Here is a 23770-nt window from a genome sequence, read left to right on the forward strand (position 1 = left end):
ACTATTTTCATTATATACTGTAGTTACGGTACTACCCTGCTATGGGGCTCACTAACGCTAGTGTCTTATCATATCTGTAAAATAAATGCACTATTTTATAATTAAATACATCACTGTGAATTACAGCAATGTAAAAAATAAACGGGCAGCCCTAAAATTTTCACCAATTTTAATAAATATGGTGTGGTAGTTACTAGCCAATGCTTTGAAGTTGCACTTATTACATAGCAAAGTGAAGTTCTGAGTCTCCTCTATTCAGATATGTTATTAAAAGCATAATTAAAGTAGTTTACTACTAAACGTGTAAACTTGTGCTGCTCGCTAGGACAAGACTGAAAATCAGGAATTTTAATTTTTTGCAATTTCAAAGACAAAGTTTTCTATTCAGCAAAACATAATGACATGAGGATTGCTTTATACGTCTTCAACCTGAGTAGCAACTGCTTTAAATTTGAATGCAAATAAAATATTGGTTTAACTCGAGTTAAAAAGAGTGAAAATGTTAAAAATAGTTGTTAACTTTGACTCTTTCTAAAACCTATCTAACATTGTTGTTTCAAGCTAAAATTAATTTTAGCTTGAAACTCAAACTTATTTATTTCTACTCATTCTACTCATTTTAAGCTTTCTTTTTATGTATACTTTGTATGGCTTCTACTTAACAACAAGAGTTTAATGAGAGATTTAATCACCTCGAGTGCTGAACAGTAGCGATGACAAAGTTTCTAGGGTGGTCCATTTATATTTCACACCACTTTATACCATTGTTACACCTGATGAGTACAGACTTGCATGTTTCATGTTACATAGTCACACATTGAGAGTTGACAGCGGCTAATAGATTGCTTTCTGGAAAGCAGGAATGCATGTACTGGTGCTCATTCAACCAATACATTTTACTGTTGAACACAGGGATGTCAAACTTACTTGTACAAAGGGCGGAAGTTCAAAACGCACTGTAGGTCACACACTGTAGGTCACACAATGTAGGTCACACAATGTAGGTCATGGGCGAATGAAAAAAAAATTATTGAGCACAATAAAACTAAATGCTTTTGGAACATAAATATGAATAAAAACATATAGAACTATTATTCTGAAACAGACTTAAACCTTAAATAAATTATATTTAATATTTTGCTCTCCTTAATAATATTTCCTGTTAAAAGTATATAGCATTGTCAGTAAACATATACTTAGTCTCCTATTGGTTATTAAAAACTCTGTTTTTAGAATCAACTTTTTTAACTTTGTAATATCTTTTAATAGCTAGACTTAATTAGTAAGAACAGTACCCGGCAAGGCAGTCGAAGAGTTGCATTGCGGAGTCTGTAGCCCAAATCCGGTATTGCTTCATATCGACGGGCCATGAATAATGATAATATAAAATGATCTTGCTGCCAGATATAATTATATAGTGGGCCGGATTTGGCCCCCAGGCTGTGAGTTTGACACATGCCTCAAATATATTAATTAAGCTAAAATATATCATGTTGTTCCCTTATAATAATGTGTTTTAAGTTGCTTATATGCCACAGGTTATAACTGTTTGTTGAGCCAATAAAAACCTGTGAGCAATTCTAAACAAATCTCATTAATGTGAAACATCTCTAGAACAAGAGATTCTCCCAGATTAGAATCTATACTTTTAAAGTAGAGTCTATACTTCTAAGCTAGAATCTATATTTCTACACTAGAATCCATCAACGAAATTCTATCAAATAGTCGAAGCTTCTCATATCTTATGTGTGAGACTCATCTACACATATCAGAAACAAACAGACAATAGTTAGCTGACAAAATACTTGAAGTTTCGTTGTATAAATCATAAAAGGGAACTCTTCTCTGAATCTTTTTATTCAACTTTTGTACCACAATTCCCACAACAGCCAAGAAAGCTTTTAGCACCAGTCAGCAGCAAAAGAGACAAATTTAACTTGCCACTGAAGCCTCTGCATCAATCATATCTACAAGTAAGCCCGTAAAGCAATACATGGCAGCCTATGATTTAGCAATGAGTAAAATCAGTAAGGGTGGCATTCTAGACTGATCCGCCTGTCCCCCATTATAAACGAGTAACTGGCCTTTGTTGGAGAGATTATAGAACGGTAAGCAAACTTGCGTGTGGTCATGAATATCTTCAATGCTTACCAGAAGCAAAAGATAAATTTACACAGCTCATTACTGATCCATCATTCAGTCACTATGACATGATTTCTGGACGAATATAAAGCCTAGTAATTCACGGAGAAGCAAGCTCCTCTGTTTACCAGTCGACGCTTACACTCCGCTGCTCGCTAGCCCATCGGCTACCGATACGCTGCCTCTCTACAACTGATTGGTCTAACAACTTTTTTGGACAGCTGTGATTTAAATTTAGTCTAAGAACTACTTGGTTTTTCAGCGTTGCTGTACTCAAAAGTGTCTAGTAAATGTTTATTCTTCTGCATCGAGTATTATTATTATTATCATTACTGTTGGCAGCTGCTTCTGCAAAAATAAATTTAAAGTAAGTTAAGAAACAAAGTTATAAGAAACAAAGCAGCTTATGGAATACATGCGAGTAAGAAGTAGGTTACAACACTATATTTGGTAGCGATAAAAAGAATATGTAACACTCATACACGGTGAAGATAAGGCAACATTTACAGCTAGACATCACAGGAGTAATGTACTTATATACAACAGCAATTCATTCCTTGTTCTGAAAGTGGAATAATCAAACTCATCCGCTACAAAAGTTAAGAGGAACGTATATATATATATATATATATATATATCTGCCGATTTACTCTGCAGTATGAGATTTCAGGAAGCATATCTTAATCTGAAAATTATGCGTGTCTGATAGCAAAACAGAGAACAAAATGTTATAGGTTTATAGGTCAATGAACTGAGTAGATCCTTAGTGTTTCATAACAAGCCAATTAACTCACCGATGTTTAAGGATAATTATTGTAAAAAAATTAGTACATAACAGAACTTATTGCCACGTGTTTTAAAAACTTCTAAAAGTAACTGATTTTTTAGCAAAGCAACAATTTTTGATAGTGCAGGGGTTAATGCCCTGTTAGGAGAATTTATAGTATACTTTTATATATATATATATTTTTATTAGGCAGTTAATAATTGTTTTACTGAGAAAATGTTTTACATAATGGTAAATACATGGTACCAAATTATGGTACCATGCAAAAAATAAACAGAAATTTATTGCGGCGCGGTGTCATAAACACAAAACAATAACATATGCAATAAATGATACACCGAAATTTTTCAAAATTTTCTTGCAAAAAAATTGAATCATACATTTATTGCATAATAATTCAAGTAAACCAAATTAATGCTAAAACTTGTAAAAATATTTGACAAAATTTTTCTGTGATATAATAACCACCATTATACCGGTAACATATATGAAATGACAAAACAAAGGTAGATAATTCCGTTGCTTTATTTGAAATGCGAGAGCCAGAATGACTCTAAATTCTTCAATTATTTAAATAACGAGGTTGAGTAAATTTCTCAAATGAAAACAGCATCATGTTTGCGTAGAGTCTTATCTTTAACAGAAGACTGCGAGACGCAGCAGTCAACTTGGATATCAAAATGGCTGCACTCAGCCACAACATTTGGTCCACTTGTAAAAATATTAATGCTAAGCGAGTCTTGCCCTTTGATCCACTATCTATGTGAACAATGTGCAGCTGATGTTCCTTTTATTGGTGTAACCTTTCAAATACATCAACATACGAGATCTTTTATTCAGTCTCGCAAACGATGCTGAGTGATACTCAGGTAAACGAGGAATTCACATGTGGGTGCAATCTCTAGGTTTTATCAATCTATACTTTATCCGGTTCATTCACAAACTACCAATCAGAATGCAGCAATATTATACTATTCCTCTAAGCAGGCCCGTGAATAATAATCTCTTGCTGAGTCAGAAAAAAGGGAGACTCACACCGCGCGTACAGTTTAGAGTTGCAAGAACGAAACATGCCGTAAAAGTACCAGTAGAGAGATAACTATAGAACTAACCTTCAATTGAGACAGTTTTACCGTGAACTGCGATGCTCTGAAATGTTTTACTAGTGAAATCCTATATACAGAGTAAACTACCTATCAGTACGTGAGCCCATCTGGTTGTTTTATCCGTTGATTATCAGGAGACGAAATGCATTGGCTGAGGATGTTGCTACTAGCAGCATGCACTGCCGTGACTTACACTCGAGCTGCTTGGTAAGTGAACTTTTTTAGTATGAGACCGTGTGAGTATTATTTCAATTTTTTTCAATAATCTGTATACAGTCTTGAGCAAAAAAGAATCTTATTGTGGTTTGCAATAAATAAACACATAATTATTGCAAACCACATTTGCTGTGTTGAAAACATCTTTGTTCGATGCAAACATAGATGATGTAATTTAAATACAACAAAGCGAATAATTAGAAAGAAAGAAAGTGCGCTCACTGTAATTGTAAGTTGGAGAAACTTTTTCTAACAAAAAACAACAAAAATTTAGAATAAATTTTAGTTGAGGCAATTCATTTATCTAAGTTGCTGTTTATTGCGCATATTAAAATCAGTAAATTAATTTAAATGTGTAAAATTTGAAAACCTTTTTAATAATAATGTGTAAATGAGACTAGTGATAATCCATTATTAATCCTAATACATATTCATATTTCTTTGGGAGCAAGATGGAGCTGGTATCAATGTCAGGTTTAATATTCGACGGCTTGCAACAAGCTAAATATCTTGCAGTTTACTAGATGTTAAAATTTTGGTCTTCTATTTCAAATCTGTGAATGTGTGTCTTTATCTGAGCTTTTGCAATGAGCTCTTCTCACTAGTTCTAAACCATGGTTGATAAATCTCTCATTTTTTAGGTCTGTAAACAACTTGATGACGGGTCACAAGGTAAGAGACACCTGTGGGAAAATGAAATAGTCAGACAGTTTAACTAGCCTCGTCTTAAACCGACTAGCTTTATCTATTTTCAAATCTTCATAATTCATCAGTTTGGGTTTCTTCTTTGTAACACGTGGTTAGGGAATTGATATCCTCCGTACATCTAAAGAAAGGAAATATATGTGCCTCTGGCAACTTTTACGGGAAGTCTTAAGATTTTCATATTCTATCACTATTTTCCCTTTCATAGCATTGATTGCAGGCGTAATTATACTATCACATTGCGAGTGGCCGGGCAGATCACCTGTCTCTGCTAGCCATTTTTTAGTCGCAACGATTGTCTATGTCTGAGGTAGTTTAATCGTGATGGCTCAATGAGTTGCTGCCCTGCTGAGACCTTGAGTTTTTACTCTCATCTCTTTGATATGAGTTATATAAATAGCTGGGTTGTAGTGACTCATGTTTTGCGGTCGTAGATTATTTGGGATGTCGCTAAGGAAGCTGGATACGGGCATAGCCCGGAGAACCTTATTAAGTATTGCTCAACCGCTACAAGTGGCACTCGACTCCAAACTAGCCCATAACCAAGGAATCATTGATTTTATCCCAGAGTATATAAGCCCAATTATTAACTGTGTCAGCTGCCATGTCAATTCCTGTCCAAACAGAATTATATCGTTTACACACCGTTTGCAGTCGACTTCAATCAGTCGTGACAGCATCTATTGGACATCTCAAAATATAGTACTGTAAATAACGGATTAAAATTCCGCTCAATCACGCATCAATAGGATTAAATTCTCGCGTATCAATAATTCCATTATACAGTTTTAATTTGTTGGTTTAATTTTGCAATTTTAAAGCAAATGCGGCTCACTGACTCTTAACCACTCTAGCTCGTATCAAAATGAAAGTGCGAGTGCTTTGTTAGTATCCAAGGCTAAGAGGGTAGGACCAAATGGGAGGTAGATACTAAGGCTAATATTGAAGGCTAAGAGAGTAGGACCATAAGGGGAGGTAGATCTTAAGGCTAATATTGAAGGCTAAGGGAGTAGGTAGATCAAGACCATAAGGGGAGGTAGATCTTAAGGTTAATATCCAAGGCTAAGGGGGTAGGTAAATCAAGACCATAAGGGGAGGTAGATCTTAAGGTTAATATCCAAGGCTAAGGGAGTAGGACCATAAGGGGAGGTAGATCTTAAGGCTAATATTGAAGGCTAAGGGAGTAGGTAGATCAAGACCATAAGGGGAGGTAGATGTTAAGGTTAATATCCAAGGCTAAAAGGGTAGGTAGATCAAGACCATAAGGGGAGGTAGATCTTAAGGTTAATATCCAAGGCTAATAGGGTAGGTAGATCAAGACCATAAGGAGAGGTAGATCTTAAGGTTAATATCCAAGGCTAATAGGGTAGGTAGATCAAGACCATAAGGAGAGGTAGATCTTAAGGTTAATATCCAAGGCTAATAGGGTAGGTAGATCAAGACCATAAGGGGAGGTAGATCTTAAGGTTAATATCCAAGGCTAAGTGGGTAGGTAGATCAAGACCATAAGGGGAGGTAGATCTTAAGGTTAATATCCAAGGCTAAGTGTTTAGGTAGATCAAGACCATAAGGGGAGGTAGATCTTAAGGCTAATATTGAAGGCTAAGGGAGTAGGTAGATCAAGACCATAAGGGGAGGTAGATCTTAAGGTTAATATCCAAGGCTAAGTGGGTAGGTAGATCAAGACCATAAGGAGAGGTAGATCTTAAGGTTAATATCCAAGGCTAAGGGGGTAGGTAGATCAAGACCATGAGGAGAGGTAGATCTTAAGGTTAATATCCAAGGCTAAGTGGGTAGGTAGATCAAGACCATAAGGGGAGGTAGATCTTAAGGTTAATATCCAAGGCTAATAGGGTAGGTAGATCAAGACCATAAGGGGAGGTAGATCTTAAGGTTAATATCCAAGGCTAAAAGGGTAGGTAGATCAAGACCATAAGGGGAGGTAGATCTTAAGGTTAATATCCAAGGCTAAGTGGGTAGGTAGATCAAGACCATAAGGGGAGGTAGATCTTAAGGTTAATATCCAAGGCTAATAGGGTAGGTAGATCAAGACCATAAGGGGAGGTAGATCTTAAGGTTAATATCCAAGGCTAAGTGGGTAGGTAGATCAAGACCATAAGGGGAGGTAGATCTTAAGGTTAATATCCAAGGCTAATAGGGTAGGTAGATCAAGACCATAAGGGGAGGTAGATCTTAAGGTTAATATCCAAGGCTAAAAGGGTAGGTAGATCAAGACCATAAGGGGAGGTAGATCTTAAGGTTAATATCCAAGGCTAAGTGGGTAGGTAGATCAAGACCATGAGGGGAGGTAGATCTTAAGGCTAATATTGAAGGCTAAGGGAGTAGTTAGATCAAGACCATAAGGGGAGGTAGATCTTAAGGTTAATATCCAAGGCTAAGTGGGTAGGTAGATCAAGACCATAAGGGGAGGTAGATCTTAAGGTTAATATCCAAGGCTAATAGGGTAGGTAGATCAAGACCATAAGGGGAGGTAGATCTTAAGGTTAATATCCAAGGCTAAAAGGGTAGGTAGATCAAGACCATAAGGAGAGGTAGATCTTAAGGTTAATATCCAAGGCTAAGTGGGTAGGTAGATCAAGACCATGAGGGGAGGTAGATGTTAAGGTTAATATCCAAGGCTAAGAGGGTAGGTAGATCAAGATCATAAGGGGAGGTAGATCAAGCAATACAAATGATACGTTACTTTATAAAGAAGATGACTAGTGATTGGCCCACTGATTCTCAGACATTGTCTCAGGCAGTTACTCATAAAGCTGCTCTTAATTCAGGTTGCTATTAAAGAGATTACTAAATAACACTTTGTTTATGTTACAGAACCTTTTCATGCATAATACATTTGTAATTTTAGCTAGAAAGCATGCAGCATGCTAGTAATGAACTCTGTTGGATGGAGCGATAAGCTGATCCTCTACCATAGAATATCTACCTTAGCTAGTTTCCTATTTTATCCAGCAACTCGGCGTTTTAAAATGAAATAATATTGATATTAGAATTGAACAGTATAAAAATATAATTGGATAGTTAAACATGAACAAGTGAACTTAGGCATATATCTGAGATATTGCCATTACATGTCAACTAGGACAACAGACCACATGGCTTGCTCGCTGATCGTACAGGTACAACCAATGCAGTCAGAGAACATGACACTTTTCCCAGTGGTTTTCATATCGTCCTTTCAGGCACTTGGTTTGTTCTCAGAGAGCGCAGCCTATGGAAGAATGCTGGCCATAGAGGAATGTCGGCATCAGTTCACATGGGACAGATGGAATTGTCCACACTCGTCTGTATCACTTTTTAATGAGAATGGTTTTCCAACAGGTCAGTGAAATGGTAGCCAAGAAGTAGCCGCTTCAACTATGACAGTATAAAATTTAATAGTCACAATGCTAATGTGACTATTGCTTTGCTAGTACATAAGAGGCATTTTTACAGCTTTGCGTACCAAGGAACAGTTACATTACCCAAGAGCAAGATAGTAATGTATATGCATTGTACAGCTATTCTACAAACAATGAAGGTTTGATGTTCAGAGAAAGTCAATGAAAAGGGCATTATTCTCTGTTATCATGCGAAGCGAGCTGTAATGAGGAACTCCATTCTACCAGCGACAGCCTAAAACATCTTTCTTTTAACAAGAGTGCACGAGGAAGTGTTCATTAACAATGCATAAGCTTCTAGCTTTATTTGATGGTGTAAGATGTTCTAGAATTCACCAGCTCTCTTCGTTTTAAGTTTCTGATATAACTGAGATTCTGCCATGTGAAACCACTTCACCTCCACTTGCACTCTTCGATAACCTACCGGCAGCATTGATGTCGGAGTGTAGGCTAATAGATACTGCTACATTGTCTAATGAACGTGAGATTTTATACATAATCAAGAGTGGACTGCTTAAAAAGTATATAACCATGCTTTATGTAATGTATAATTTTGTATTCTGCGAATGTCACAACTTTTCATGCTAATTTTTCTGCTGATGAAGATTGTTCCATTCAAAATTTTGTTTGAAGTTTCATTTAAACACAAAAAAGATATTTTTTATCAATTTAGAACAAAACATACGTTGTTTCCGCACTTAATTAAGAAGTTGTTACAAGTTGATTAATATTTCATAACTAGAATGTTACGCTGGAATTCAGGAAATCAACAGTGGGAAAGCAACCATATGTGCCAGGAAGTGTTACAATGGTTTTATCTTCTCCCATTTCAAAAGTATTCTGGAAAAAACTGTCAACTGCCTGATCATGCATGGCAATCTCAGGCTGTCTTTGTTGAAAATTCTCTGCCACCATTTTTGCAACAGACACAAAATGAAAAGTCACAGAAAACATCACAAATGAAAATGTACAGTTGAGTACCATACCTAGTTGCACTATCATATACATATGATGGAGGCTTCATCCTCATTGCATGTTAGCCAGCAAAATGGTCAATCTCTCATACCGTGTTATGTGATTACAGCAACCAAAGAAGTTGCCTTCCTTAACTCTATCACATCAGCAGGGATCATGTATGCGCTGACACTCAACTGCAGCATGGGCCACTTCCAGGGTTGCAGTTGCGACAACACAAAAAGCGGGTCACATGGTAAGAACAGACATTTTACCTTGGGTTAGGCATTTTATTATACAAAGGTTACCATAATCACTATATCATAGGTGTGAGTCACAAAAAAGATCTAGCAATGAGATGTAATAAACGATCTCTACTAATACCTATTTTAAAAGCATCTTAGAGCAGGTAAACTGGAGTAGCATCTTAGAGCAGGTAAACTGGAGTAGCATCTTAGAGCAGGTAAACTGGAGTAGCATCTTAGAGCAGGTAAACTAGAGGAGCATCTTAGAGCAAGTAAACTGGAGTAGCATCTTAGAGCAGGTAAACTGGAGTAGCATCTTAGAGCAGGTAAACTAGAGTAGCATCTTAGAGCAGGTAAACTAGAGTAGCATCTTAGAGCAGGTAAACTGGAGTAGCATCTTAGAACAGGTAAACTGAAGTAGCATCTTAGAGCAGGTAAACTGGAGTAGCATCTTAGAGCAGGTGAACTAGAGTAGTATCTTAGAACAGATAAACTAGAGTAGCATCTTAGAGCAGGTAAACTAGAGTAGCATCTTAGAGCAGGTAAACTAGAGTAGCATCTTAGAGCAGGTAAACTGGAGTAGCATCTTAGAGCAGGTAAACTAGAGTAGCATCTTAAAGCAGGTAAACTAGAGTAGCATCTTAGAGCAGGTGAACTGGAGTAGCATCTTAGAACAGGTAAACTAGAGTAGCATCTTAGAGCAGGTAAACTAGAGTAGCATCTTAGAGCAGGTAAACTAGAGTAGCATCTTAGAGCAGGTAAACTAGAGTAGCATCTTAGAGCAGGTAAACTAGAGTAGCATCTTAGAGCAGGTAAACTGGAGTAGCATCTTAGAGCAGGTAAACTGGAGTAGCATCTTAGAGCAGGTGAGCTGGAGTAGCATCTTAGAGCAGGTAAACTAGAGTAGCATCTTAGAGCAGGTAAACTAGAGTAGCATCTTAGAGCAGGTAAACTGGAGTAGCATCTTAGAGCAGGTAAACTGGAGTAGCATCTTAGAGCAGGTAAACTGGAGTAGCATCTTAGAGCAGGTGAACTGGAGTAGCATCTTAAAACAGGTAAACTAGAGTAGCATCTTAGAGCAGGTAAACTAGAGTAGCATCTTAGAGCGGGAAAACGGGAGTGCTGTATGGGTATTCAAAAGACCTTCCTCAAAACCTAGGTTCTTCAGTATATGATTACACGGTTATAAAGTAAGTACTGATGCCAGTTTAATAGTCCTACATGAAAACTTTTTCATGTTGATTAACGAGTTTAAGAATTTTTTGATTGCCTACTTTTGTGTTTACACAAAGATCATATATCTCACAACAATATTCAAACCTGTCTCAAATCACAGAGTTTTGAGTCTAATAGCTAAGCTTTTTCTTTGAAGTCAATTAAATATATTGTAACCAAGTTCGGGTTGTTTAGTAGTACAATTTGAGATCTCTTTAACATAGGTAACTGTCTGAAATATTGGTTAAATTACTAGATTGTCTTGTATATTAGAATGTTTATGACTGACCCTGTCAAAGACTGTCCGATTCCATTACCCAATCTTGTAGCCATCTGTTTTATAAAATACAGCCCTGTATGTATTTGTTAAGACTTATGTGGGATCATAAGGATTTTGCATCGTTATGTGACCTAAAACTTTTAGCCATGCATTTTAGAAAAACATGCTTAAGTCCACATAATTTAAACCGAGCAGTGTTGCACTCAAGACTATATAGCTTATATAATAAAACAAATTTGCATTACCTATCCATATAATGTAATTTCATGGTTTCTGACAACCCACTTTATGGATAGTAACCATCTACGGCTGGTGTACGCTGAAGTGAGCTCATGCAGAGGCCAAATGTTGTAGGTAAGGACTGGGAATGGGGAGGCTGCAGTGACAATATCGGCTTTGGCGAGAGAATTTCCAAAGAATATATAGATGAACTTGAGACGGCTGAAGATGAAAGAGCCATAGTGAACCTACACAACAACGAGGCTGGCAGGAGGGTTCGTTTACTCTGTTATTACATAGAGCTAATTTGTAGCAGACAAGCGTGTAATTGATCTAGACCAGAGTAGAAATGCCAAACATATAATTGTAGAAAACCTACAAGTGGCCAGAAAGCAACAAATCATTTGTCGTCTTAAGGCTTTTTCAACATTGCGTCGAACCACCTTACGCGAGTAAACAATAATTGAACACGCGTTTGATACATCATGTTGTATATCATAAGGCGCTATATGAATATATCCTAGGATATTATCTGAATGATTATTATATTTCTACAGAAGATTATGTTAATATTACAAAAAGTGCATGTCACTATTAAAATATTCGATGTTATGTGCCACTGCTGAGCTCACAGACTAGGACCGTTATGAAATATAAGATTTGTGTAATTTCAGGCAATAAAAAGAACTCTTATGCTATCCTGTAAATGCCACGGTGTCTCAGGTAGCTGCAGTATCCGCACATGCTGGAAAGAACTGCCAGAATTCAGAGCCATTGGAGACCATTTAAAAAAGAAATACCTCCGTGCCGTGATGGTAGATGCTCAGAATGGACAGCTTCGCAAAGGCAACAGCGCTCAAAGACGAGATGAAAGAGACATTCTTCAGATATCTAAACAGCACTTGGTCTATCTCGAAGCATCTCCTGATTTTTGCAAACGTTCACGTTACGGCGGACTAGGGACAATAGGAAGGTCTTGCTCTAAGCCCGAAGTGCGCACAGCTGATAATCGATGGGAAGCGAAATCTTGTAACAGACTTTGTAAAAGCTGTGGATTAAAAGTAAAAAGTATTACGGCGACAGAAACAACGACGTGCAACTGTCGTTTCCAGTGGTGTTGTCAAGTTGTATGTGACACTTGTACAAACGTTGTAAACAGATTGATGTGTGTCGAAAGGTAGATGTTTACTTACTATGACTATGCAGCCGACCACAAGACTAATTTACCAAAGAAAAGAAATATGGAATATGTTCTCACAAATATGCCCTTGTATCTAAAATATTTTAGTGAAGATTTTATATACGAGGGAATCCAAGTGTATCACCCTAGTTGTGACAACATTCCTGACATACTCATATACAATATGTTTTTGGCTCTATTATCCAGAAGCATTGTAGCAAGTTTCGTTGTTTTCTAGATCACTCCATGAATTGCATTTATTGTCAATACCATACTTGTTTTGTTATTTAGCCCAAAGTCCATTAGCGGACACACCATGACAATGGAACACACCATAGAGCGACTCCATCCAGGTGTGGTCTAGATCCTGTTTTACCTTAAAACTACCGTCTCAAAGAACATATAAAGTTTTTTGTATGCATATCTACATGATTTACTAAAGGAAACCTGTAGAGGCCATTTGAGCAGTGAAGGAAGGGCATATCTACCCACTAATCGTGGTTAACCAAGTCTTATGGAAAAAAAAATTGAAGTACACTTTTAAATTGTATATACATGTACTAAACAAATCGACAAGGTGGCTAAAATTTAAAATTGCCTGGCAAACGTTTTCTCTCAACCACAGTAACTGAATGACTGTAAGAAAGACTTTATTAAGAAGAATTGGTGCTTGTTCATACATGAATAGACACAAATTGTAGGCACGATGATCCCATGTTGAAGTGAGCAATTAGGATGAGACTTCTGTACCAATTAGTATTATTGTATAAACTGGTTCTTATACTCAATAACCTGACTAGACTACATCCAAATTCAATATTTTTCCAATTTTCAAGACTGTGGAAATGAAACTATATTCATAAGTTGTCAGCCCGTAATACTTCCGGTGACATTCAATAAACATAAGGTGTCTGCTACTGATATTTTATGCAGTTGCTATGAAACAGACGAATTCTGCAGAGTACCACAAGAAACCCTCTACTACCTTTTTATTGATCAACCAATGATGTAGTTTTTACAATCTGAGCTGGGTTGCTAGAAAAATTTGGTAGCATTGCACAAAAAGTCTGCAACATTAAATATCATTAAAAACCATTGTAAAGAGTTATAGCGCTTGTTTTTAGTTTCACAAACAGCCAAACCTGGGCTTTTGGGTTGCTTCATGCTCCAGGCTTATACTTGCTAGACTATCAAGTTTTACATCAATAGTCAATGATTCATGGCATCAACAGGACTGACAGAAAGGCCTAGAATTATTAAAAAACACACAATTAGAAATTAGCTTCACAGAAGGTGGGCAGACAACTCTAACACTGCATATTGAAAGTAGGTGGTCAACTCTAACATTATATTGAATGTGGGTAGACAACTCTACCTCTATACGTGAGCTGCAGATGTTGTCTGCCAATAGCCTATACAATACAGGAATGATTTATGAGGATAAATACTGTACATTCATAACAATACCCTGTGTTCTCTTTGAAAGAACTGTAAACATCAACCAGAATTCTCTCCTATATTCATTCAGTCAGCTCTTTGAAAGTTTTTCAGCTAAAAAGTCTTCAACTGCCATAAAATCAAGATCTCTATTTTACTTTGTGATTTTAAAAGAAGGATCATGAGCCGATGATCATTTACTTTTACTTAATCCAACTTTCTTCTGTTTAGTATTATTAGAAATTATATTGTGAGTGCTGCCTCCCAGCAATAAGACTGCTAAGTGTATTCCTATACCGCTTATCTGAATCTCACTTCCTTTCACGCAGTTTCAACAAAACAATTAAACCTCCAATAAAAGTTCAAGCAGTAAAATAAAATACGAAAATCAAGAGCCAAATGCAAAATACTACTAATAGATGTTTGATAAAGGCATATCATGCATGTACCTATCAATCAAGTATGCTTCAGAAAGCTGTAACAGTAATTACAACAGCAGTGCGTAATCCAAACATAGGTAACCAAAACATAACAATATTATATTTTAATCAAGTGGATTAATGTGTAAACTCAGCCAGTCATAATTGTTTATTTAATCTTCATGCGTTTGAATAGTGCTATAATTTAAATTTTAAATGATATGATAACATCAATGACAGAATCTGTGTGGTTTCGACTACTGCACTAATACACCTCAGGTTTTAGAAAACTTATGTACTAAATAATATTATTTATACTAATCAATTTTGATTATAATTTGATTCAAAAGTGGATTAAAATTGATTAGTATCTTTTAACTCTTTAATATTGCGTATTATTAATGCTCAATGACTTACACAAATTTACTTACAAATACTCTTACACAAATTTACTTAATAAATAACTAGTGATTAGGTGATTAATAAACTAGAAATTCCACTGTCATACAGCCCACGACCAAAGTGATATTGGAAAAAAGAAAGGGTACTGATGGTTGAGAAATGCAATATTAGCAGTCAAATAGCACTGCAGTGCAATAGGATAACTGCAATGGTAGCTGTAATGTACTGGGTGTGGGTGTTATTATATACAACAAACAGCAATGATGAAAGGAAAAGATTATATGTTTATATCTCTACCCCTGCAATAGGAGAAATGCAATATTGGCCAATATTAGAAGTAAAATGCACTGATATTATTAGAATAACCAATATTATTAATATAGTAATACAGTAATAATAGAAAACCAATGAACAATTTTGTTAACATTTAAAAACGTCATAGCTAACAATATCAAGAAGTATCAAAAAGAATATCCAAACTTATAATTAAATATCGTAATCTCATAAGAATCGTTAGAAAAAAAATATCATCGTAATTTCCTTTACTTACACCGCGTTGGACATAAGTTAGATTACCAAAGTACTCGAATGTGTCTAAAAAGTCAGATACTTTGAAATCGGAAAAAAATGAAACGATTTCAGTACTCCTACGTTAATTACAGAAGCCTACGGCAATTCAACAATGCTATAGACTGGTGAAATGTGCACGTTTTTTTGTCGTAAAATGCGCACGACTTAATCGTTCTATTCCCTGTCGCTCGGCGTTTCAATTTCGACTCTTAACTTTGATAAAAGTGAGGCTTAACAAGTTTTAATAACGATTTTCGTCCAAATAAATCTGTCTATTTGTATATAATCCGATCAGATGGGTAAGTTTTAAGATAATGCAGACGGTTTACAAAGACTTGGTAACATATTTAAATAGGTTTGTATGTGTTTTGTATCGTTATTATACTTTAACGACTCTACAAAACGATGGTTAAATTTGTTGATGAAATTTTGATACAAGGGTTCGTCTCATTGTTGATGAATAATTTTCGTAAGTTGTGCGCACATGCATTTATCATAAAAACTCTCAAACTTCGCATCCGCTCGTTTGGTCGCGGGAAAAGTTTATTATAAGAAGGTGGATTAGTGATTATTTTTATAACATATTATAGCATAAAAATCTGTGAAAAGCAGAATGTAACAGTTAGCTATTTCAAAACAATACCACTATATATTCCCCAGTTCTAAGATGTGTTCTTTTACCCGCTATGCTTTCAACACAGAGCAGCTTTAGTAGTTTTCGTGTATTGCTTATGAAGCAAATACATCATCTGTGTATAAAAAGAAATTTCAAATATATCCTTGCATATTCTGTTACTAAGATTGACATGAATACTCAGGCAACCATTGCCGGTCTCGGCTTCGGCAATATCCCGCTAAAGGACACCTGTGAGCCTAAGCAAGTAGAATTGAACATGTCAAAATTAAGATACATGTATAAGGTACAATTTTTATAAACGACAGAGAAGACAATGTACCTTACCTCACCTCAATTATCATCTATGAGGTAAAAGAACACTCGCATAAGAACAATGCCTCGGGACAAAGATAAGAATGCCTCATATGCTTCACAAGGCTAATATATTTGGAAGTATCAGCATGCAGCCAACCTTTTATTGTTAAGCTACGTGAGCATTCATGGATTTGAGCACAAAGCTGTGGCAAAACAGATTAGAGAAGGCATAGAGAGATGTTGGTTGACCATTATCTGCTGCCAGGGCTACAGCAGTATATTTCGTTAGTTGAAAATTTTGTTGTAAGTAAATGAAAAGCTTGGTGTTAGATTTTGTTCAAGAAAATTTTCATCAGTCGAAATTTTCCTTCTGTTTAATTTCGTTGAGTGTCGATGTCACGTCTCTCTTTTTAAGTCTTTTATACTCTTTCTAAAGTGCCTGAAGCCAAAACTGTTTGATGGCTTCTGTAAGAACTTACCAGCGGGGGAACATAAGCGCCTTTCTGCTGCATGCCACATTTTTATAGTGTTAAAAAACATTTTCTACTTGAGATACTACTCAAAGAGAGAAGCTAGGTCAGCTAGAGAAGCTAGCTTGTCCATTCATCTGTCTTGCTGTTGACTTTAGCATAAAGCTATTTCTGAAAGTTCAAAATCTTTCAGAAACTTAATTTTGCTACAAATACATTTGTTTTAACTGATGGTGATTACTTTATTTATTTTTTCTATGTATGGCAGATAGACATAAGATCTGTAGCCAAAGTATATAATCAGTTGTGGTGGCATTCATATTGGAAGTGCTTCTTATGTGATTGAACTGAAATTCAGCTGCGTTGCTTGTATTTCCTCAAAACTATGACAGCTCTAGAAACATGAATGTTTCTGTTTTATAGATGTCATATCCTGTTAGTGAAATAAATTGGCACTGTTTATTGTGTGATCAGCTAACCAAATCCTGTTACAATTGCATGTATTTTTATAGATGTTATTGCGAAAACAACTAAAATGAATGTTAATTAAAAACACCTCAAGTATTGCAACATCTAATTTAAGCTATTTAACTTTGGTACAAAAGCCTTGCAGAAAAGGTGTAAAATTTATACGGATTGGAAAAAACTCGAACAATTGAGGGCGTAACCATAGCGTTTCTGTTACTCTCATGCGCACTGTGCAGCGTATTCGAAATAAACGGTTAAAACGGCATCGCGAATATGGCGTGAATTGCGGACCCAACAGGAGAACATTTTTACGTGCTGCAAAATAAAGTTTTTCGCGGCGAATGACTCATTTTTATCGCATCAACTTTTGCTTTATGCGTAGTTGTGTTGGAGGTTTGTTTTTCGTGAATTCACCAATGCTAACATAAATGTTGTAAAACATCCAAAAGTGTTGCTGCGCTTTACAACTCGTATTTTTTTAAAATGGTCGTTCAGCCAGCCATTAGATATTGCCATTTGGCTATAATGGTTTGTAAGATTACAAATGGCTGGCGTAATAAATAAATATTTGGCACCCCAGTTAATTTACCATTTGAAAATTGAGCAAAAATATGTTACTCTACGGTGTAGATCTAAAGTTATTGCTTTAACGATAAAGGTAGATTAGTTTGATTTGCAATTTTATTATCTGGCTGCTGAAGATATTTAATGATTTTCAAGTATTTAACATTCCAATATCTGCTGTAAATAATGCTTACGTACGATATTCTAACGCATTATATTCTCATAAAAAATACACATACAACTTGATAAAATCGTAATCGGTAATCAGCTAAATATTTTGAGTTTTAAAAACACTTTCCAACCCAGATGTTGTGCTTTCTGTAGGTACTATTATTTCTATAAAGAGAGTAGACATTAAAGTACATGTGCGTACTACCAAAAAGTGCATAATCACTAGACAGCTCCGCGCTGTAACAATTTGATAACGCTGTTGCCTGTAGCGCATTGTTTTCTCTTGAGTCAAACCTCTTGTGTTAGTATATTGAAGTATCCTATTGTCTCAGAGGTATAAAAGCTCTTTTTAGATAGATTGAAACGCCATTCCGAGCTCTGTCACTGCTGCTTATGATGGTTACCTTGAATTAGTACATTGTTACATCGGTTACTATCAATAGTACTTTTAAAATATATATTATTTATCAGTTATCGTATACATTTAATACAAATTTATTTCCTTTGTTGTGATTTCAAATATGCTAACAGATCATCTGTTTGGACATCAAGGTTTCCTTGACCTGTATTTTAGAAGCAGTTTTGTGTTTGCATAGCTACCTAACCAAAATAACAACACTACGAATCTTGTAAAAAGCATATATTGCTGCAAAGCTTAGTCTTATTGTCAATATGAGGAGTTGTTGAAGTTTTGGAAGTTGTAGCGTCCACAAACTGAACAAACCTATTAAATTTATAAATGTTTTAGTGGAAATTCATATCACTTTATTTACAGGCTTTTCAAACTTTCCTCAGCTGCTTGTTAGCCATAAGACATGCCACTTGGATAAGTTTTGTGATTGATGACAGTTCTATTAAGAAGTTGTTCTACTGTTTTAGTTGTTTTGCTGTTCTTCGACTTGGTTTGGAACCTTAGAAGTTTTCAAGGACATTTGTAAGATTAAGTGGACCTATGAGACACCGTGGAAGAACTGATGTTTTCACGTCTTTTTAGATTTTTTTAAAGGGCTTTTTGCTATACGCTGTCATTATGTAGTTAGACGAGAAAATGGGCTTTTTAACTTTTATTTAATATTGGAACACGCCGTCATGTTTCTTTTGTAGATATTACATTTATTCAATTCTCGCTAGACTGCAGTCCACCAAACTTTGATATCTTACATTTAAAATTAATCTTGATACCAAAAGGTGGTGTGTTTAACCTTCAGTAAATTGTAGCACCAACTATTACTGTGTAATGATTTCTTCTGAATGCATATCTTTACATTATAAATGAACATTGTTGCTATGCAATTATATGACTAACTGTAAAAGATAAGGAATGAAAGGTGTTTTGGTCATTGTTAATATTTCTTATAGTTCAAACCGCTTCATACACAAAATATTAGTTTTGGCTACATTTAACTAAAAGAGAAACACTTTGTTGTGTTCTACTTCACGTAATAATGTGTGAGTTTAACTAAGAGTATAACTGTTGAATAAGCTAGTATCCAATCTGATAGTTGGGTGTTTAGAGTGAATGTTCTCTAGTTTATTAGTCCACTTACCAATTATGGTGCTTCTCAATAGCTTTAAAGAACATCATTTCTAAAGATATCTACTCAGCTAGAGCTTGCAATGTGTGATTTTCTTTTCATAGAAAATTTCTTGGGACTCAACAAGATACCTCAACATGGCAACTGAGTGGGAAGGTGGGTGTACATTTACACGTATCTCTCACTACACTTGCAAAGAAAACTTATATGGACGGGGTTCGCATTGCTACTCATAAAACAGCACTCATCTTTGAATCGCTAAATCCTAACATTAAGATAAAGATTAAGATAATAGGATAAGTTGTTCCACCGAAAGGCAATTAGTGGGCCAGCTACAAAAGAGCTTTTAGCCAAGATTCATTGATGTTTCTGTAGTAAAATAGGTTTCAGAGCAGTTGTCTCATCTTTATTATTCGGGAGAATTTGTTTTGTGCAGATACCTTCGAACATCCAGGTGTATGTTTTAACATGAATTCTATTATGTCTATCGCAAATTGTATTAAATCTCCAAATCTGAAATATTCGGTTGGAGATGGATATTTCAATAAGATCAGATATAGCTAGATGGTTGTTGTTATATAGATCAGGTACAGGTAGATGGTTGTTGAACAACTTAACATTTTATAAGTAAACACTCAAGCATTTGATTGATTTGCTCAGTTCTGAAATCGATATGTAAATTAATGATGTTCTGTATAAAATAATTAGGCTCTAATTTTTTGTTCTCTGTCAAACATGATTTCTGCACAACAGACATTGCGCAAAAACAATTTTTATTGCTCTGTACTAAAAGCTTTTTTGTTTTATATTTTAAACATGGAATGACTGTTAATCCATGAAGAAATGATTGCTTTTAAACAGTGCTAATCATGTCAAATCTAAGAAATAGTAATTATGCAGCTTTAAATTCAATAAAACAAGGCCTATAAATAACAATAGTTTTTGAGAAATTGTTGAATAGTTGCTGTATTCTACCACACAGCGAAAAAGAAAAATTAAACTGGCGTGGTATTCACATAACTGGCTGCTTATTAATACTGGTTAAAATAATTATTGTCAGCATATTTTTATAAAATTGTCGGTTCGGGAAGTTATGTCAATTTTGCGAATGGAAATTCATGAAAACTCGGAATTGTTTTTGTTTAGTGAACAGGAAACAGTAATATTTTGTGTGATCATGCAGTGGGTTACTCTCTTTCACTCAGTGCTGTGTGTTATCCCTTTTGACTCGGTGCCCTGCTATGAATACAAGTAAAAAAAGTGTGAGAAACTCTGGCTCTATTTTTGCAAATAAACTTGAAGAAATTTATTTGCTGCTATTCGCTAAGCGCTACAGCAGTGCATCACTTTTATAATTTCATGTTTATATGAGTAGCCTAATTTATTTCAAATATGCTTATTTATCTGTGGTATATCATGGGAACTTGCACCATACTGTAGGTTTTCTCTTGTATACATGTATAGTTCATCTAGTGGACCCTTATGTATATAAATGGAATAAGCTCGCAATTGTGCTACCAAAATTGTGTATATTTCTTAATGTGTTAGCCCTCTGCTCATACAGCCTTACCGTATGACTGGTACATGTCGTAACCTAATATCTTGTTTTTTATCCACTCTCATTTCATAAGAGATATCAACTTCATCGTGATAATTCAAAAATAATTGATACAGCTTCAACAGTACTAGGCTACATCATCGCCATACATACCATGTATAGCGATATATATCATCCAAAGATATATTTGTGATTTGTACAATTGTTTAAGAAAAATCAATTCATGAGACCACAACCCTAATTGATGGCCACACGTAGGAGAGTCTTCGAATTTTTCCTGATTTGACTTAAAAAAGTTGTTTGAATTAGAAAAGACTTTGGAGTATTGTTGGAAGTAATTATATTTTATCTATAAATATCTGGTAATAATTCTATTAATCCTGACCTATTTTTGTAAATATTGATTTAGATTTGCGAAAGCAGGCACGGCAATTAGAGAATGACATAGATCTGAAGCTGATATCATTTAGCAAATTTGGAACAAGTTACAGCGATCACAGAGACAGTGCTATGAGGTACGTGTGCTTAGAATTTGTGATAGGCATGCACTCGGTATACAATGTTGTTATATTGCCAAGGAGCCATTGTACTATTGCTTATTGTTCGAATGTATTTGTTAGCGACACGTCTCCGCTGCTCAGCAATGACCACATGTTCGAAACTATGGTCGTGGAGCTTGAGGAGCTTCTAGCACGGCTGAGCAGGAGTAATGACAAAATGATGGACTATACCCAGAATCTTGGTATGCATTTAGCATTTATACCTTGGCTATCTGCTCAACCCATTCCTCCTTGCTCCTTTCTCAGTCGTGTACATCCGCAGTAGTAATTTGAATCCATTTCTTTTACCGGTAATATTGATTTTAAAATAAAAATATATGCTTTCTGTCTATTTTTCTGTGATGTTACTTAAATTTAGAAGTTTAAAGCTGTTGAACTTGGTCAGGTATGAACTCTGGCAGCGCTGCTCTTCTTCACACCATGCAGCGGCATCGAGAGATCTTACAAGACTACACTAACGAGTTTCGTAAGACTAAAGCAAATATTCAGCAACACCGACAAAGAGAAGATCTTCTAGGTGGTGTACGCCGAGAAATGGAGTAAGCGTTTAACAAACCACCTTATATGATATTTAGCTAGGTATCTGTTATTTCTTGATGATGGTAAGGGAGATAAGTAATGAGCCTATTTATTGCTGCTTATCGTTTCGGTTACCTGGCATCAGATGATTCATGGCTAACTGTTTTAGCGGCTACAGAGGTAACAGGAAGGGAGATCTCTACCTCAAGGAGAATGAGCATCTGAGGAAGTTAGTGAACGTTACATTTGTCTCCTCAATTTTAGTTTGTTATGAATGAGAGCACAACTCTTAGTTAAAAGTGGCCATGCAATTACTGAAGCGGTATGCCCTACTGTTGATATTATTTACAGTCATATCTTGAATTACTTTCACCTATTATACATGCAAATTTTTAAGCAAATGTTCATTGCAGCAAAATGATTTACAAAAGTTTAGTTCTTGGAGTCAAAGTAAAAAAGCTGATAAAAACTAAAGAATGTGACATAGTAGTTTTAGATAGTACATTTGTTGCGATGCTATATATAATCACTTCAAATTGTTTATTATGGTTTTTCGGCCCTCTGAATGGAATGAATGAAGTACCATGTTGTTTTACCAAAATATTTGCTCCAATCTGATGGTTTTGATATGCGAAACAAATATTGGAACGGATCAACTTGCCATTCAGCGGTTTGACTATGTTTACTCATAAGTAAGTTCTGTTATATTGGTCAAATCAATGAGTTTGTTATCAAATATTGTAATTGTTACCCTGAATCTCTCATTTCTTGTTCTGATTGACCATTTCTGTTGCCTTGTAGCTCCGAACGCCTTATAGATGAACAAATCAAGTGAGTGTTACTATTTCATATAAACTATGTTAAGCTATTGTTAATGCTTTTAGATTGCTTTGTATATTTTTTGTAATTGAACATTTTACTGAATTTAATTTTCTTTTAGCATTGCCATGGCAACTAAAGAGAATTTAAGTGCGCAGAGGGGCACGTTCACACAGATCACAAAAAGAATGCAAGAAATGTCTAGTATCCTTTACCTCCAGTCGCATTGCTGATTACGAATAGGTGTAACTGATTATTCTCATTGTTGAAGTTCATAGGAATTATAGTAGAGCCATGAGTTGATGTCTCATAAATTCTGTTGGTCCTTTACTACACTCGCAGAACGATTTCCTCTTATCAACAATTTGATGACAAAAGTTAACTTGAGGAAGAAGAGGGATACTGTGATATTAGGAACAGTTATTTCAGCATGTGTGATTTTTCTGCTCTGGTGGGTCATTCGTTGATCTCTCAATGACAGTCATTCTTTCTTCCTCTAACATGTCAGCATCTCAATGGGAGGGTCTAACCGAGTTTTTGTCTTCATTCAGGATAATTTATGACATTATTTTTCTCGGAAATATGTTAACAGCTGGATGTTATGGACTGAACATTCAACATTGATACAATGTTGAACAGATACAATGAAGATGGATGATTGTGCCAGTGTATAATTTTTACAGTTTATATATGAAGCTATTATACCGCAATAGTTGAGAGCTTGACAGTGGGACATCTTTGTGACTATTGGAAGGTTGAATGCTATTCTAGCTGCTCTGGTTTCCACCCATATCAAACAATATGAATATTATAATTATTAGCTAACAACTCGCTATAACTAAAGTATTTTTATTTAATAAATGGTCTTGCAAAAAGTTGTGTATTTCATTGTCATAT

At 35.5% G+C, this 23770-nt stretch overlaps 2 protein-coding genes across 5 annotated transcripts; both read left to right on the forward strand.

Moving 5' to 3' along the window:
* The first annotated feature begins 4023 nt into the window (after positions 1 to 4023).
* LOC137404319 (protein Wnt-8b-like) lies at positions 4024 to 12737 on the forward strand. The gene is made up of 6 exons (XM_068090512.1): positions 4024 to 4242; positions 4893 to 4923; positions 8160 to 8298; positions 9442 to 9567; positions 11406 to 11545; positions 11945 to 12737. The coding sequence occupies exons 1-6, from the start codon at positions 4178 to 4180 to the stop codon at positions 12449 to 12451; spliced, it is 1008 nt and encodes a 335-aa protein (XP_067946613.1). The 5' UTR covers positions 4024 to 4177; the 3' UTR covers positions 12452 to 12737.
* Positions 12738 to 17522: 4785 nt separating this feature from the next.
* Positions 17523 to 23753, forward strand: LOC137385284 (Golgi SNAP receptor complex member 1-like). Of its 4 annotated transcripts, none has more exons than XM_068071728.1 (9): positions 17605 to 17675; positions 19522 to 19573; positions 21385 to 21490; positions 21596 to 21717; positions 21921 to 22074; positions 22233 to 22283; positions 22856 to 22885; positions 22995 to 23077; positions 23216 to 23753. In XM_068071728.1, the coding sequence occupies exons 1-9, from the start codon at positions 17631 to 17633 to the stop codon at positions 23338 to 23340; spliced, it is 768 nt and encodes a 255-aa protein (XP_067927829.1). In that variant the 5' UTR covers positions 17605 to 17630; the 3' UTR covers positions 23341 to 23753. The 4 variants fall into 4 exon arrangements, with proteins under 4 accessions (XP_067927827.1, XP_067927826.1, XP_067927829.1 ...); XM_068071727.1 differs by having other exon boundaries at positions 17611 to 17675; positions 22224 to 22283; XM_068071726.1 differs by lacking the exon at positions 17605 to 17675 and adding an exon at positions 17523 to 17540 and having other exon boundaries at positions 21385 to 21717; positions 22224 to 22283.
* The last annotated feature ends 17 nt before the right edge of the window (positions 23754 to 23770 follow it).

Source organism: Watersipora subatra, chromosome 1, assembly GCF_963576615.1.
Source record: "Watersipora subatra chromosome 1, tzWatSuba1.1, whole genome shotgun sequence".
NCBI lineage: Eukaryota > Metazoa > Bryozoa > Gymnolaemata > Cheilostomatida > Watersiporidae > Watersipora > Watersipora subatra.